Source organism: Typopeltis vanoorti, chromosome 25, assembly GCF_054136105.1.
Source record: "Typopeltis vanoorti isolate ZY-2024b chromosome 25, IOZ_Tvanoo_1.0, whole genome shotgun sequence".
Classification (NCBI taxonomy): Eukaryota; Metazoa; Arthropoda; class Arachnida; order Uropygi; family Thelyphonidae; genus Typopeltis; species Typopeltis vanoorti.
The window spans coordinates 76,041,634-76,057,265 of NC_143573.1; the positions used below are offsets into that span (position 1 = coordinate 76,041,634).

The 15,632-nt window shown below is 35.5% G+C and overlaps 1 protein-coding gene across 3 annotated transcripts in view; it reads left to right on the forward strand.

Moving 5' to 3' along the window:
- Nucleotides 1–15,632, forward strand: part of LOC150092858 (tetratricopeptide repeat protein 17-like) — a 191,252-nt gene that overhangs the window by 26,544 nt on the left and 149,076 nt on the right. For all 3 annotated transcript variants that reach the window (XM_090414329.1, XM_090414327.1, XM_090414328.1), the window contains exons 2-3: nt 4,479–4,590; nt 12,562–12,678. In XM_090414329.1, the coding sequence (XP_090270455.1) occupies nt 4,479–4,590; nt 12,562–12,678 (229 nt within the window). The remainder of the gene's footprint in view (nt 1–4,478; nt 4,591–12,561; nt 12,679–15,632) is intronic.

A 15,632-nucleotide genomic window follows, 5' to 3' on the forward strand; every position in this document is an offset into this window, starting at 1 on the left:
GTATTTTTTATGTTCTTCCATTTTTATGTTCTTCTGGAAGAACATAAAACATACATTTGCTATCATTATTATGGCAAGTCAGGACTGGTAGACCACGCTTTGGACACCTCTTCAAACAGGATTAGATGGAAGAAAACTAATGTACTATTTAGAAGTCATTACGGATCTGAAATATTATTTTTTTGAGTCAGCCATGGCTGTAAAAAATTCTTTTAACCTGAATAAATCTAGTTGCATTAATTTGCCAAAAATTTGGGAGACTAAGGGCAACTTAATATCTTAAGGGCAACTCTCACATAACAGTAAAATTTTTTTACAACATTCGAGGGCACCAAAAAACTACCGTATATTTTCGCGTATAATGCGAACTAGAAATTTTGTTTGAAAACTAGCCCTAAAATGCCATGTCCACGTATAATGCGATCTGTTAATCTTGTTCCCTAACATTATAAATAAAACAGTACGAATTAACGAAAGAAATATTATTTTAAAACAAAATGTCAAAATACAACATGAATTAACAAAAGAAATATTTATTTTAAAACAAAATGTCAAAATCCTTTAAATTCTTCTTCATCTTTTGAGTCATCAAACATTTCATTTATAAATTCATCTGTAGGCATTGTGTCATCAGTGTAGTAGTTGTCGTCATCATCAAAAGTCAAGACTGTCTTTTTGCTTACGCCAAAGTCTAATATTACTCTCTGCTACAACAAATTCTCTCATAGCAACACTGTTATTATGTTCTTCTGCAAACTGCATGACACGCAATTTAAATCCTGCTTCGAAAGATGAACATTTACGTTTCTGTTGGCTCATTTTCAGGCTAGATTTGTTTAACGAATAATATTTAAAATGAACTGTGGTTAAACCGATATAATTGTGCTAATATATGCCAAGGGGGCGGGATATTAGCACTACTTACATTACTGACTTTATGCGCAGATACGATGCGCACTCGGTCACCGAATGCGAGTGGGTCAAGTAGATTTGGTTGCATAGGCATTAGGTAGTATATATTGTGTGTGCAAGTCTAATAAGACGTTATATTTTTTAAGGTTCGCATTATATGCGATGATATACGGTATATTGTTTCATTACTCACTGTCACATATACATGCTATGTTGTGCTCTGATGATGCAGATTTGAAATTCATCAAAATATAAACAAATTAATAAAACATCTTTTTATAAAATAGTTCATTTGGTGATGTTAATACTATTAAAAATAAGTCATGAATAACTGTCAACACTTAAGCTTATCTGTTAGATTCATGGTGTAGCCATTACTTTTATCCAGTTCTGCTGTCACTTTATTATAAAATGTGAATAAGTTACTAAAGGCCTACCCTTTACCCATGCTGCTCATGATAGATATTGCATCCCTATCCACCCACTGTTGTATTTTACCTTTTGCCAACTTTTCCAATACTTTAACAACCACTCCCAATATATTAATTAGTCTGTAGATTGCCACCTCTGTCTTGGAGCCACCTTTATTCAATGGTACTATCTTACCCTCTTTCTACTTCCTTGGAACCCTACCAGAGCTGAGGCTTAGATAGAACAACTTTGTCAGAGGCAATGCCAATTCTCTTGCACACTCACGTAGTACATGGGCTGATATGCCATCCAGTCCTGCTGTCGCTGTGTTCACATTCATATATTTTAATATGCTGAACACCTCCTGTTCATCTACCTCAATGTTCATATGCATCTCTGTAACATCAGCAACTGTAAAATCACCACCTGGATGACACACCTTTGCAAAATAAGCAAGCATTCTATCATAGTAATTTTTCCTCTTATTTGCTACATAATTAAAAAAAAACTCTTTTGGTTTTGACCTGTTTGGCTAATTCTCTCTCATAGCCTGATTTGGTCCTCCTTACCCTTTTTTTTTATTTATTTATATATATTTCCTCTACATTTTTTTTTTTTTTTTTTTTTTTTTTTTTTTTTGTGGCTCTTGTTTTATATCTCTACTCATCCACTTAATTACAACTTGGTTAATCCTCCTGATCTTTGGTATGCAGTCTGATACTGCTACTTTCAAGCGATCTCTGACCACTTGCCATGCACTACTGGCATTCTTTTCTTATAGCTTCTCAAGTCATGGCATTGTTCCAAGATGACTTCCGAGTCTCTCATAATCACTAGCCTTGTAGTTGAACATTAACCCCTTCTTGACAGAAAACTCCATGTGTTTGGCAACTTCCCAGAATAAGACCACATGGTCACTATTGGACAATGTCAAAATTGGAGGCAGAGTGTATACCCCTTGTTATTGATGGTTATTGATACATCTTCTGATGCTGCTGTCAGATCTAGCACCTTCAAACCCCTTGTCCCCTATATAATATGTTGTTTCATGTAATTATACCTTAGCAACTGTATAAATCCCACTTCCATCTTGCTATGCCCCTTTCCTCTCTCCAATCGATGTCCTCTTAGTTAAAATCTCTCATAATAATTGTTCATTATATTTCAACAATTATGAACAATTATTGTTCATATGGTCACTACATCTTACCCTCATCCTGAGATTTTTATTTAATGAGGTCAAAGCACCTTATGGCAAATTATTGTTCATAGTTGTTCATTGTGCTGATCTGCCAATACATGCCATCTTCGTCTTCCTGGAAACCCTTCTCCCCAGTCTATAGCAGCACCTAACAATGTATTTTGTCCTATTTGCCTCTATCTCTCACATCAGACAGCCTCAAATGAGCCATCTCCCTCAGACCTAATATCCTCTTTAACTTCTAATTTTGTTGGTTGTAATTTTGCAGCTATCATCAGCAATACCCCACTTCGTCTCCTCACCCTTATCCCTAATACTTCTTGCATTATTGTACATGCATTTCAAATGTCCCTTTGTACCATAGTTACCCTTGTGTAATCCTGTTCAGCGTTGCGTAATCATTATTGTACCCATGCTCATTTATTGCAGGGGTGGCCAGACACACCACACTCTCAATAAACAACACTTTCTCCAAACATCTGACACCAAAACCATTTAAATGTAGTCCGTCAGACATAATTCACTCCATACATCAATAAACTGCACACCTTCTCCTGCGCAATCTTCTCATTGACAATCATGGCCCTTCTTAGTTCTGTCCATCATACCGAGGCAGCAGACTCACAGTCTTTACTTTCTTGATCTTCCTTTTTTTTTCTTCCACTAACAACTCTTTGTTAGTGGAAGAAATCTCTCATTGCATATCTCACTTTTCAAATCATTTGTGCCAGTGAATACAATCAGCTCATTCACTCCATTCTTCTGCATACTTAGAGCATCACTAACATCCTTTATCTTTGCACCTGGAAAACATGCTTTTGTCACTTTCTCATTAAGTACACCTCTTATCATTGAATTCCAATACAATACTATCTGTTTTTCTCCCAGTCTCTTGCACTTTTTTCTCACACTTTCTTTTTCTTGAAGTAAAGTGCTATCCAATGAAGAATGCTAGGAACATGAAGACTTATGCAGTAAAATTGACCAGTCATAACAGTAATGGGAACTACAAAATTGACAAATGCTGTGGTCAGTATTCTTTAACTTCCCTCATGTTTTTATTTAGAAAAAAAGAATGTTATATCTATTATCATGTAAATAATTGTTATACTAGTAATTTGAGAGGATGATTTGTGGGTGTTTAAAGTAGCACGCTGCATACAGATAAGTAATTTTTTAGAAAATGTTTCACAGTTTTGTTGTGATGTGTTATTCTTGTTTTAATGAGTGTAATTGAGTATTTGTTTTGTGGGTTTTGTCACATGTACAGTAACACCTTGCATAGTGTGATTTTGAACAGTGCAGTTTTGCTATAACACAGTTTATAATTTTTGAGAATTTCGAATTTAAAAATATTTTAACAGTACCGTACTACATTACTGATGTTCCGACTCTACTAAAACAGTATATGCAATTATGAGTGGGAAGAGGAAATGCAGCAAGCTTGTGAACCTAACAAATGTAAATGATAATCAGTAGAAAAAATAAACAAACAAGATATGAAGAGGAAGGTAAATTAAATTACCATTGCTGAAGTCTCTACGAAAAAAAAATATGAAAGGATTATCATTAAATGATCTTTAGGCTTTTAATGGAAAAATAGATGATACTTCTGCTTCTCTTCTGGATGCTGATCCCAGCACTGAATGAAGCATTAAAGTTTGGTAAGTGTGCAGAATTCCATTTCATGTTACAAACACATGTATGCAGAGAAAATGAAGGGAAAAAACCTTGCAGACTATATTGTTTACATGCATTTTTTCCAAATAACACATGTTCAGTTATCAGATTAAAAGATCTTTCTTTTTTCATTTTATTTTAATCATTTTTAATTTTTCTGTGCACATAAATTAGTATTTTTGGTGAACTTACAGTAAACAATTCACATTTTTGGAAAACTTTATTTTTCCCACATATACTTTTATTTTATTTATTTATTTATTTTTTTTTACAGTGGTGACGAATTCTTAAAAAGTTCTTCTGTGACTCCTCCTGAAACCAAGAAACCAAATTGCACAGAAATTGTAGATTTAGACTTCAGCATGCATGCATTTGAACATCTGATGGTGAGTAGTTTGCAGTTATTTTATTTTAGTAGTTTATATAGGTCTTGAGTGATTCCTGCACTATCCCTAAAAAGTAATTGGTTTGAATTAGCAGATATGTACATATTAGGGAGGTCTTGCTTCGTTTTTTTTTTAATTTCATTTATGAAATCATAAAGCAAGGCCACTTTTCACATTTTTTTTATCATTCATGTTATTTATATTTTCAGAAACTAATGCTTAAATAAATAAATATACATCAATAAATCCATTGATTATTAATAAAATAATGTTTCATTACTTTCTGATATTTTGTTAAAAAAATTTAGTCAGCATATATCATCTGCAATAAACTACCAATTAGCATCATCTATGGTTTGTAGTTCTCAGCCAACAAAAACCTTTTTTTGCATCATTGCCATCAGTCTAATGTGTTTGAATAGGTAAATCTTCAGTTGTTTACCATCCAACACTTCTTCCAGTATGCAGAGAACATTACCTGATATTGAATGTCATGCAATATGATATTCTGTAACCAAAAATTACACTATTTTGCTCTTTCTCTGAAATGGATATAGACTGAAGGGACCTCAGGTTTGGGCTGTTACAACTAATGCAGTGCAGTGTTGCCATCTGCTGGAAAAATTATGAAAAATATTAAAGATTCATTCATTTATAGAATCATAAATGTTCATAATATGATCATCATCATCAAATTCCTGCCATGTACCCTCAAGGGGTGTACAGGATATGATAGTACTACATGAAAAAAATTACATCATTATTAATTTCCTATCTACAATTTTCCTCCAAATCAGTCTGTTACTTTAATAATAATAATAATAGATTTAGTTTAATCCTTTATCCCAGTGAGAGCAAACAAAGTTTGCGCCTGAAAATATCTTCAGGACTAAATATAGTGTTGTACTATCTTATCCAGTAAGTAGTGCAACACCAAGGCAACTCGTGGCAAAGGTGGAGCAAGCTACCAGGCACTTCTAACCCAGTATCTCCCATAATGCAAAACACATTTCCTATGTGGATATGTATACTGTTATGCATTAAAGGGATTGGCCATCTACCCAGACTAGTTTCGACCTTTATCGAGGTCTCTTCAGTGGGAGCCAGGCCCAGAGCTGGAGATACCAGGCAGAAGCAGTAGCAAGTCATCTGTGCCTATGGGAGTTGCCAAAAGGTTTATCACCTTTTATATAAAATAAATTTATATAAAATAAAAATAAAAAAATAAAATAAATTTTATATTAAATAAATTTTCAACAGTCTGTTACTTGTCAACACTCTAATATTATCAGCTCTTATATTTCTATCGTCTAAAGCACTTTGTACCGTATCAATCCACCGATATCTTGGTCTTCCTCTCAGTCGTTTTCCTGCCAACCTGGCAGAGAACACTTGTTTTGCTAATCTTTCCTCGCTCATTCTGTTTAAGTGACCACACCACCTAAGATTAGCTCTGCTAACACATTCCTGGATGCTGACAATGTCAAGTTCTTTCCTAATATCCTCGTTTTTAATATGATACTGCCATTGATGCCACCTGTTCACGCCTATAATCTTTCTCAGGACTTTCATATCTGAAGTCTCTAGTCTTTGGTCAAATGTTTTACTTCTGACCCAGCTCTCAGATCCATAAGTTAAAACTAGTTTGAACACTGTCTTGTATACAGCTAATTTAGTGTTGCGACTAATTTCTCTCTTATTCCATATGAATTTATTCAATTGACTTCCCACCATACCAGCTTTGCTGATTCTGTTGTCTATTTCTATATTTAATTTACCATCTTCAGTAAAAATCGTGCCTAAATAGCTGAAATGTTTTACTTGTTCCACAGGTTCTCCATTCACAACACAGTTGACATTTTCAATGATTCTGCCTATTTTCATTGTCTTTTTATTGTTGACCTTCATACCATATCTATTACAAGAGCTATTCAATTTAGTCAGAGAATCTTGCAGACTTGTAGCGGATTTATTTAGAAGTATAACATCATCCGCATAAAGCAAAGAGCTGACATTAACATCTCCAATTTCGATATTATGTTTAATACCACTTTCCTTCATAATGCGATCCATATAGATAATGAATAACAGAGGGGATAATGTACATCGTTGTCTCATACCAGATTTAACATTAAACCATCTTCCTGTACTTCCTTCAATTCTAACTGCTGACTTACAACTCAAATAAAGACTAAGTATTGCTTGATATAATGTCCCATTGACACTATATAACTGCAGCGTATTGAATAGCTTTTCTCTTGGCACCTTGTCATATGCCTTTTCCAGATCGACAAAACTTAAATACAGATCTTTGTTATATTCCCATGCTTTCTCGACTATTTGTCGTAAAGTGAAGATCTGATCCTGACAGCCTCTATTTGGCCTGAATCCAGCTTGTTCTTCACCAAGCTTTTCTTCCACAATTCTTCTCAACCGTTTCTCAAGTATACTTGCATAGATCTTGCCAGGAACACTCAGTAGGGAAATACCTCTGTAATTCTCACATGCAGTTTTATTTCCCTTTTTATATATGAGTACTATGAGAGCTCTACTCCAATCATCGGGAATTCGTCCCTCTGTCCAGGCTTTCTGAACTATGCTGTGCAGCCACTGTAAGACTCTTATACCACCATACTTCAGCATTTCTGGTTGAATATCATCTACTCCTGCTGCCTTTCCACATTTCAAGCCTTTGATGGCTTGTTCTACTTCTAGTATGGATATGTATTTCTGACTGCATGCCTGGTCAGTGTTTTTTACCACTGTGCTGTCATCAATGCTTGTTTCATTTAGCAGTTTTTCAAAGTAATTACTCCATATTTCAAGGATATCTTTTTCTCCCATTTTCATGTCACCTTTATCATCTCTAATTCCTTTTATAGCACTCTTTCCTCCATTCTTAAGCTTCTTCAACAACCTCCAGAATATTTTGCCACCTTCTTGATATTTATTTTCTATATTCTTGCCAAAGTCCTCCCATGACTTTTGTTTAGCTAGTTTTACACAGTGTTTAGCATTCTTGCATTTGTCTCTATATTCTCTAAGAGCACAAGCTGACTTATTTGACAGGAACTTTTGGTATGCTTTCTTCTTTTCGTTCACTGCCTCTTTAACCTCCTGTGTCCACCAGGGAGTTCTGATTTTTTTATCCTTACAAACAACCTCACCACATGCCTCTCTGGCAGAATCAATCAATGTTTTCTTCAGAGTTTGCCAATGAATCTCCAAGGTTTGATTCCTGTTCTCAAACTCTTTCATTTTTCCTTCAATAATCTTTGTGTATTTTAGTCTACAGCTCACATCTGAGAGCTGCTCAACTTTTATTCGCTTTAAAACTTTCTTACATGTTATTCTTTTCAATATGAAATTCAATTTTATCCTGCTCAAGACTAAATAGTGATCACTTCCAATTTTAAATCCTCTGTACACTCTGGTGTCCTGCACCAGGGAGAAAACATCACTATCAACAATAACATAGTCAATGAGACTTTTCTTATTCCTAGCCTCTTCTCTCCATGTGAATTTGTGCACATTTTTATGTTGGAACATGTGTTAGTAATAACCAGTCCATGTCCTGAGCAGAAATCCAATAGATATTTGCCATTATTATTAGCTTTGCTCTTTTCTCCAAATTTTCCCAAAATATTTTTGTATGTCTTACAATCATTTCCTACTCTGCTATTTAGATCCCCAACAAGGACCAACTTTTCCTTTTTCATTGTCAGTTGCTTTTTCTAAAGCCTCAAAAAATTCCTCCACTTCTACCTTAGTAGAACCTTCTGTGGGACCATAGGCACAAATAAGTCTCATTGTCCAGTTCCCCATTCTCATATTTGCCCACATTACTCTACTTGAGACTGACTGCCATTCAAGAAGATTAGCCTCGTATTTTGTGTTAAATACTATGGCTACTCCTTCTTTTCCTTGATTGTCATTGCCTGAATATAACATTTTGTATTTATTGCTCAGAAAGATCTCACCAGTTTGGTCTTTTTTGTTTCAGTCACCCCTATTATGTCGATCTGGTACTTATCTAATTCCTCAGCTAGCTCCATTTCTTTGCCATTCAGGCTTCTTACGTTGATAGTACCGATCTTTAACTCTGGTGATGTTGAGTTGGGGTTTATTTTCAGATTTGTTCCAGTAGCTGACTTTTCGCTGTTCGCCCTGGTTCCCTGGCGAAAACAACGGGGGCCTTGTTTAACCGGGCGACGCCCCAGCCGGCATGAAATTTTTGTCATGTTGTACCATCATTCTATATTTTGGTTTATCATCATCATCATCATCAAATTCCTGCCATGTACCCTCAAGGGGTGTACAGGATATGACAGTACTACATGAAAAAAATTACATCATTACTAACTTCCTATCTACAATTTTCCTCCAAATCAGTCTGTTACTTGTCAAGACCCCAACATTATCAGATCTTATATTTCTATCGTCTAAGGCACTTTGTACCGTATCAATCCACCTATATCTTGGTCTTCCTCTGGGTCGTTTTCCTGCCAACCTGGCAGAGAACACTTGTTTTGCTAATCTTTCCTCTCCCATTCTATTTAAGTGACCATACCATCTGAGATTAGCTCTGCTAACGCATTCCTGGATGCTGACAATGTCAAGTTCTTTCCTAATATCCTCATTTTTAATATGATATTGCCATTGATGCCATCTGTTCACGCCTCTAATCTTTCTCAGGACTCTCATATCTGCGGTCTCTAGTCTTTGGTCAAGTGTTTTACTTCTGACCCAGCTCTCAGATCCATAAGTTAAAATTGGTTTGAACACAGTCTTGTATACAGCTAATTTAGTGTTCCGACTAATTTCTTTCTTATTCCATATGAATTTATTCAATTGACTTCCCACGATACCAGCTTTGCTGATTCTGTTGTCTATTTCTATATTTAGTTTACCATCTTCAGTAAAAATTGTGCCTAAGTAGCTGAAATGTTTTACTTGTTCCACAGGTTCTCCATTCACAACACAGTTGACATTTTCAATGATTCTGCCTATTTTCATTGTCTTTGTCTTTTTATTGCTGACCTTCATACCATATCTATTACAACAGCTATTCAATTTAGTCAGAGAATCTTGCAGACTTGTAGCGGATTTATTTAGAAGTATAACATCATCCGCATAAAGCAAACAGCTGACATTAGCATCTCCAATTTTGATATCAGGTTTAATACCACATTCCTTCATAATGTGATCCATATAGATAATGAATAACAGAGGGGATAATGTACATCCTTGTCTCACACCAGATTTAACATTAAACCATCTTCCTGTACTTCCTTCAATTCTAACTGCTGACTCACAACTCAAATAAAGAATAAGTATTGCTTGATATAATGCCCCATTGACACCATATAACTGCAGCGTATTGAATAGCTTCTCTCTTGGCACCTTGTCATATGCCTTTTCCAAATCGACAAAACTTAAATACAGATCTTTGTTATATTCCCATGCTTTCTCGACTATTTGTCGTAAAGTGAAGATCTGATCCTGACAGCCTCTATTTCGCCTGAATCCAGCTTGTTCTTCACCAAGCTTTTCTTCCACAATTCTTCTCAACCGTTTTTCAAGTATACTTGCATAGATCTTGCCAGAAACACTCAGTAGGGAAATACCTCTGTAATTCTCACATTCAGTTTTATTTCCATTTTTATATATGGGTACTATGAGAGCTCTACTCCAATCATCGGGAATTCGTCCCTCTGTCCAGGCTTTCTGAACTATGCAGTGCAGCCACTGTAAGACTCTTATACCACCATACTTCAGCATTTCTGGTTGAATATCATCTACTCCTGCTGCCTTTCCACATTTCAAGCCTTTGATGGCTTTTTCTACTTCAAGTATGGATATGTATTCCTGACTGCATGCCTGGTCAGTGTTTTTTATCACTGTGCTGTCATCACTGCTTGTTTCATTTAGCAGTTTTTCAAAGTAATTACTCCATACTTCAAGGATATCTTTTTCTCCTGTTTTCATTTCACCTTTATCATCTCTAATTCCTTTTACAGCACTCTTTCCTCCATTCCTAAGCTTCTTCAACAACCTCCAGAATATTTTGCCACCTTCTTGATATTTATTTTCTATATTCTTGCCAAAGTCCTCCCATGACTTTTGTTTAGCTAGTTTTACACACTGTTTAGCTTTCTTACATTTGTCTCTGTATTCTGTAAGAGTAAAAGCTGACTTATTTGCCAGGAACTTTTGATATGCTTTCTTCTTTTCCTTCACTGCCTCTTTAACTTCCTGTGTCCACCAGGGAGTTCTGATTTTTTTATCTTTGCACACAACCTCACCACATGCCTCTCTGGCAGAATCAATCAATGTTTCCTTCAGAGTTTGCCACTGAATCTCCAAGGTTTGATTCCTGTTCTCAAACTCTTTCATTTTCTTTTCAATAATATTTCTGTATTTTAGTCTACAGTTTACATCTGAGAGCTGCTCAACTTTTATTCGCTTTAAAACTTTCTTACATGTTATTCTTTTCAATATGAAATTCAATTTTATCCTGCTCAAGACTAAATAGTGATCACTTCCAATTTCAAATCCTCTGTACACTCTGGTGTCCTGCACCAGGGAGAAAACATCACTATCAACAATAACATAGTCAATGAGACTTTTCTTATTCCTAGCCTCTTCTCTCCATGTGAATTTGTGCACATTTTTATGTTGGAACATGGTGTTAGTAATAACCAGTCCATGTCCTGAGCAGAAATCCAACAGATATTTGCCATTATTATTAGCTTTGCTCTTTTCTCCAAATTTTCCCAAAATATTTTTGTATGTCTCACAATCATTTCCTACTCTACTATTTAAATCCCCAACAAGGACCAACTTTTCCTTTTTCATTGTGTCAGTTGCTTTTTCTAAAGCCTCAAAAAATTCCTCCACTTCTACCTTAGTAGAACCTTCTGTGGGACCATAGGCACAAATAAGTCTCATTGTCCAGTTCCCCATTCTCATATTTGCCCACATTACTCTACTTGAGACTGACTGCCATTCAAGAAGATTAGCCTCGTATTTTGTGTTGAATACTATGGCTACTCCTTCTTTTCCTTGATTGTTATTGCCTGAATATAACATTTTGTATTTATTGCTCAGAAAGATCTCACCAGTTTTGGTCTTTTTTGTTTCAGTCACCCCTATTATGTCGATCTGGTACTTATCTAATTCCTCAGCTAGCTCCATTTCTTTGCCATTCAGGCTTCTTACGTTGACAGTACCGATCTTTAACTCTGGTGATGTTGAGTTGGGGTTTGTTTTCAGATTTGTTCCAGTAGCTGACTTTTCGCTGTTCGCCCTGGTTCCCTGGCGAAAACAACGGGGGCCTTGTTTAACCGGGCGACGCCCCAGCCGGCATGAAATTTTGTCATGTTGTACCATCATTTTTTATTTTGGTTTAACCAATAAGAATACAATTTGGTCGGCTAAATCCCAAATTGTCAGCCCATCCTCGTTCGTTCAGTATCAAAGTAGATACCCAACAGGGTGCACCACGAGAATACAATTTGGTCGGCTAAATCCCAAATTTCCAGCCCATCCTCGTCCGTTCAGTATCCAAGTAGATACCCAACATGGCGCACCAAGAGAAGGTGAGGATTGGACATTAGGTCAGATGCCCTGGTCGGTTCTCCGCATTCCTTTAAAGGCTATGTGGAGGTTTCCTCTCAGTTATACAGCTTTGACCCTTAAGCACCCCTCATAATATGATAATATACCAAATAAAACAAATGATTGACTGTGTGTTCTAGTAACTGCTCCATTATACAGAACTGGAAGAGGACTCTATATGTATATATACACAGTCCTCTCTGGTGCAGCACCAAAAGATTGCTGATTTAACATAATCTGTTAAACTGTTTATAAAAAGCTGTTTGCAGGATTCTTTAAGTAATAATTTTTATAGTAATTATTAAATATTCTTCTTTTAAATAACAAATTATGTATTTCTTGTCATTTTAGGGTGTAAGGGATAGACATGGCTTGAATATGTCTCCAGAAGAAGGTCTTCACCGTGCTGTAACTACCGTAGATGATATTGAACATTTTGGACATTTAATATATGAAGCAATGAATGAGGTATTCTTATTCCATTGGTTTTTATAGTATAGATAAAATAGCATGTTTAGGGACTGCAATTATTGGAAATAATTAGATGACCATAGTAAATTTCTTTTAGCATAGCATTATAGCTATGAGGTTTTGGTTGGGGCTTTTTTTTTTTTTTTTTTTTTTTTTTGGTAGGTTTGTAGTGAGTGTATTCCCTATAGTGAGTCAACTGTACTATCCTACACTTAATGTTCTATATGGCGAAATTGTGCATAATTTTTAAGCCAACTTGAAGAAATGCAAGTTGGTTAAAAACTTTAACATTCTTAGATGCATGTGTGTGTGAGTGAGATTTAAACTTAAATTCCATACATCAAATGCTCTTTGTTTATAACAGAATTGGCTATTTCACTTCTTCATTAACAAATGGGTTGTTATATCAAAGAATAGTTACTTCACTCCATTTTAACTTCATCATTGTAATTGTCCTAAATGTGCTTTTTGCTAGTCTCAGCCCAGAATTGTTCTAGCAACTACTCACATGCTGTTTTGCCACTGGCAAATCAGCAACCAACAAAACAAAAAGAAAAACTGATTTATAAAAAAAAAACGTACTGTGCATTCAGATTTCCACTGAATATACACAAACCCATTCACCTTTCTTAAAGAACACATTATCAATATATGGGTAAGTGATTAAGGAGAAAAAGTAATCTAGTGATATGTTTCTTAGACTTGGAGGTTGTATTTAGTGGGAAAAACAGTATGGGGGAGATTGTTTCAAAGAACAGAGGTGGATGGAATGAAGAAGTTTGAGGATTGGCAGTGGCCAGTTAAGGGCAGCAGCACCCATAAAAGTACTTATAGAAAAGGCATGGTGCAGAAACAAAGTGCCAATGGGAAAGTGATTGAAGATAGTCTGTGAAAGAGACATCCTTTTCTATTTATGAATTCTTAGAGAGTTTTGGGTGCACCACTCCAAATGTCCAAACAGTATTCCAAGGTTGGACAGAAACTTATAAAGTGTTAGGAGTTGAGTTGAAGAGAAGTAATGTTTTGAACAAAAAAAAGTTTTTTTTTTTAGAGGCTGAAGATGCTATGGATGTAATATGTTTGTGCCAGGATAAGTTGGAAGTGACAGTTAGCCCAAGAAGGGAAAGTTGGTCTTGAAAGGATATTGGAATATTATCAAAAATAAGTAGGAATGAAGTAGGATTCTTTTGTGTGATAAGCCTGGGTTTTTATAGCATTGAAATCACTTTGTAGTCTTCACTCCATTTGAAGATTGTGAGATCAGCATTTAATCATTGGTTATGGAAGAACTTGAGGCTTCAATTGTTCAAATACTACATGGTTTCTAAAATGAAAGAGATAGTTGGGTACAGTTATCAACCAAAATGAATAGGATTTGAAGTCAGAGAGAGAGAAAGAGATCATGTAAAGGAGGATGAGCATGGATACAGAACCCTTGGATACTCCAGCATTGAAAGAAAAATTTTATGAGAGAAATCCATCTATCATGATTACAATCAAGTCACACAGCACAGGAGGCCAGTTAGTCAGATGCTTTTGAAAAATTAAGGGCATCCACTTGAGTTTCTCCAAATCTTTTGATGGCCTGTGCCCAAAGGTAAGGTTGGTGAGGAGATCTATTGTAGAATGAGAATAGCGGAATTCATATTGGTGATCACTAATTAATTGGTGAGTCTCCAGGTAGTGAAGAAGCTGGTTATTGATGATCTCCATCACTTTTGAGAATGTGGAGGTGAGAGCAGTGGGATGATAGTTTGATGTGGCTGACTTTTGTCTCCCTATTTTTATGTACTGGCTGGATAAAGGCTTGCTTTCATATTGTTGGATAGATGACATGAATATGATAGCATATATAGGCAATACAGGATGGGTTAATTCTATGACACAAGTTTTGAGCACAACTGGAGGAATACCATCTGAACCAGAAGCCTTATTAGTATTAGGATTTTCTGATATCCTTCTGTAAAAGATCAGGGAAGGCATGCAGTGGGCAGTTTCTTGTAGGGCAGCTAGTGGTTTACAATGGTATGGGGATGACTTGGCTAGGAGAGGCTATATATTTTGCAATTGCCATTCCATAATGGCCCATAGTGCTTCTAACAGAATTTCATATTTAGATCTTCACATTTTCTTTTCATCTTTTTTTAATTCCAAATTATTAACCCAAAATTTTGCAGTTATATTTTATTAAATCATAATATTGAATAGAATACAATTGCCAAATAAAATACAAATGTTGTGTAAGACTATTACACTTTTTTTTTTTATATAATGTTCGTCAGGTAGCTTTATTTTATTGTCCTACATGTTTCGCCAATTTTTCTATCGGCATCTTCAGGGAATACAAACTAGTAAGCTATATGAAGGTAACAGACTAGGTTATAACTGATGGTTCTAATTCATACAAAAAATTAGTATTGAACGAGACAATGCGCGTGTCTCGGGAACGTGATTTATTCGTTATGGCTCATGATAATTGTCATGAAAGTTCATTTCTTTGATGTTTAATGATCTGATAAAAACTTTCCAAATTTCTGGTAAGGTTAGACTTTGATTCTTGTTTAGGTTTTCAGTTTTACGGGCGACTAGCTGCTTCCTTGAAGGTTCTTGAATGGTAGTTATCTTCTATATAGGGCATAAGGTTCTTATCCCACTCAATGTGATGGTTAGTAGAGGCAAAGTGGCAAGAAAGGCCTGAAATGTCTTGTCTGTTGTTTCTGACATATCCTATATGTTCTTTCTTTCTCGTTTCAAAGCTTCTAGAGGTCTGACCTACATAACTAATACCACATGAGCAAGGTATATTATATACTCCAGAGTACTTGTAGAATGGATGAGGATCTTTCGGTGATCTTAAAAATTTCCAAATAGTGTTGATTGGCTTGAATGCTACTCTGATATTATGTGGTTTTAGAAGGTTAGCTAATTTTTTGGAAATGCTGCTGACAAAT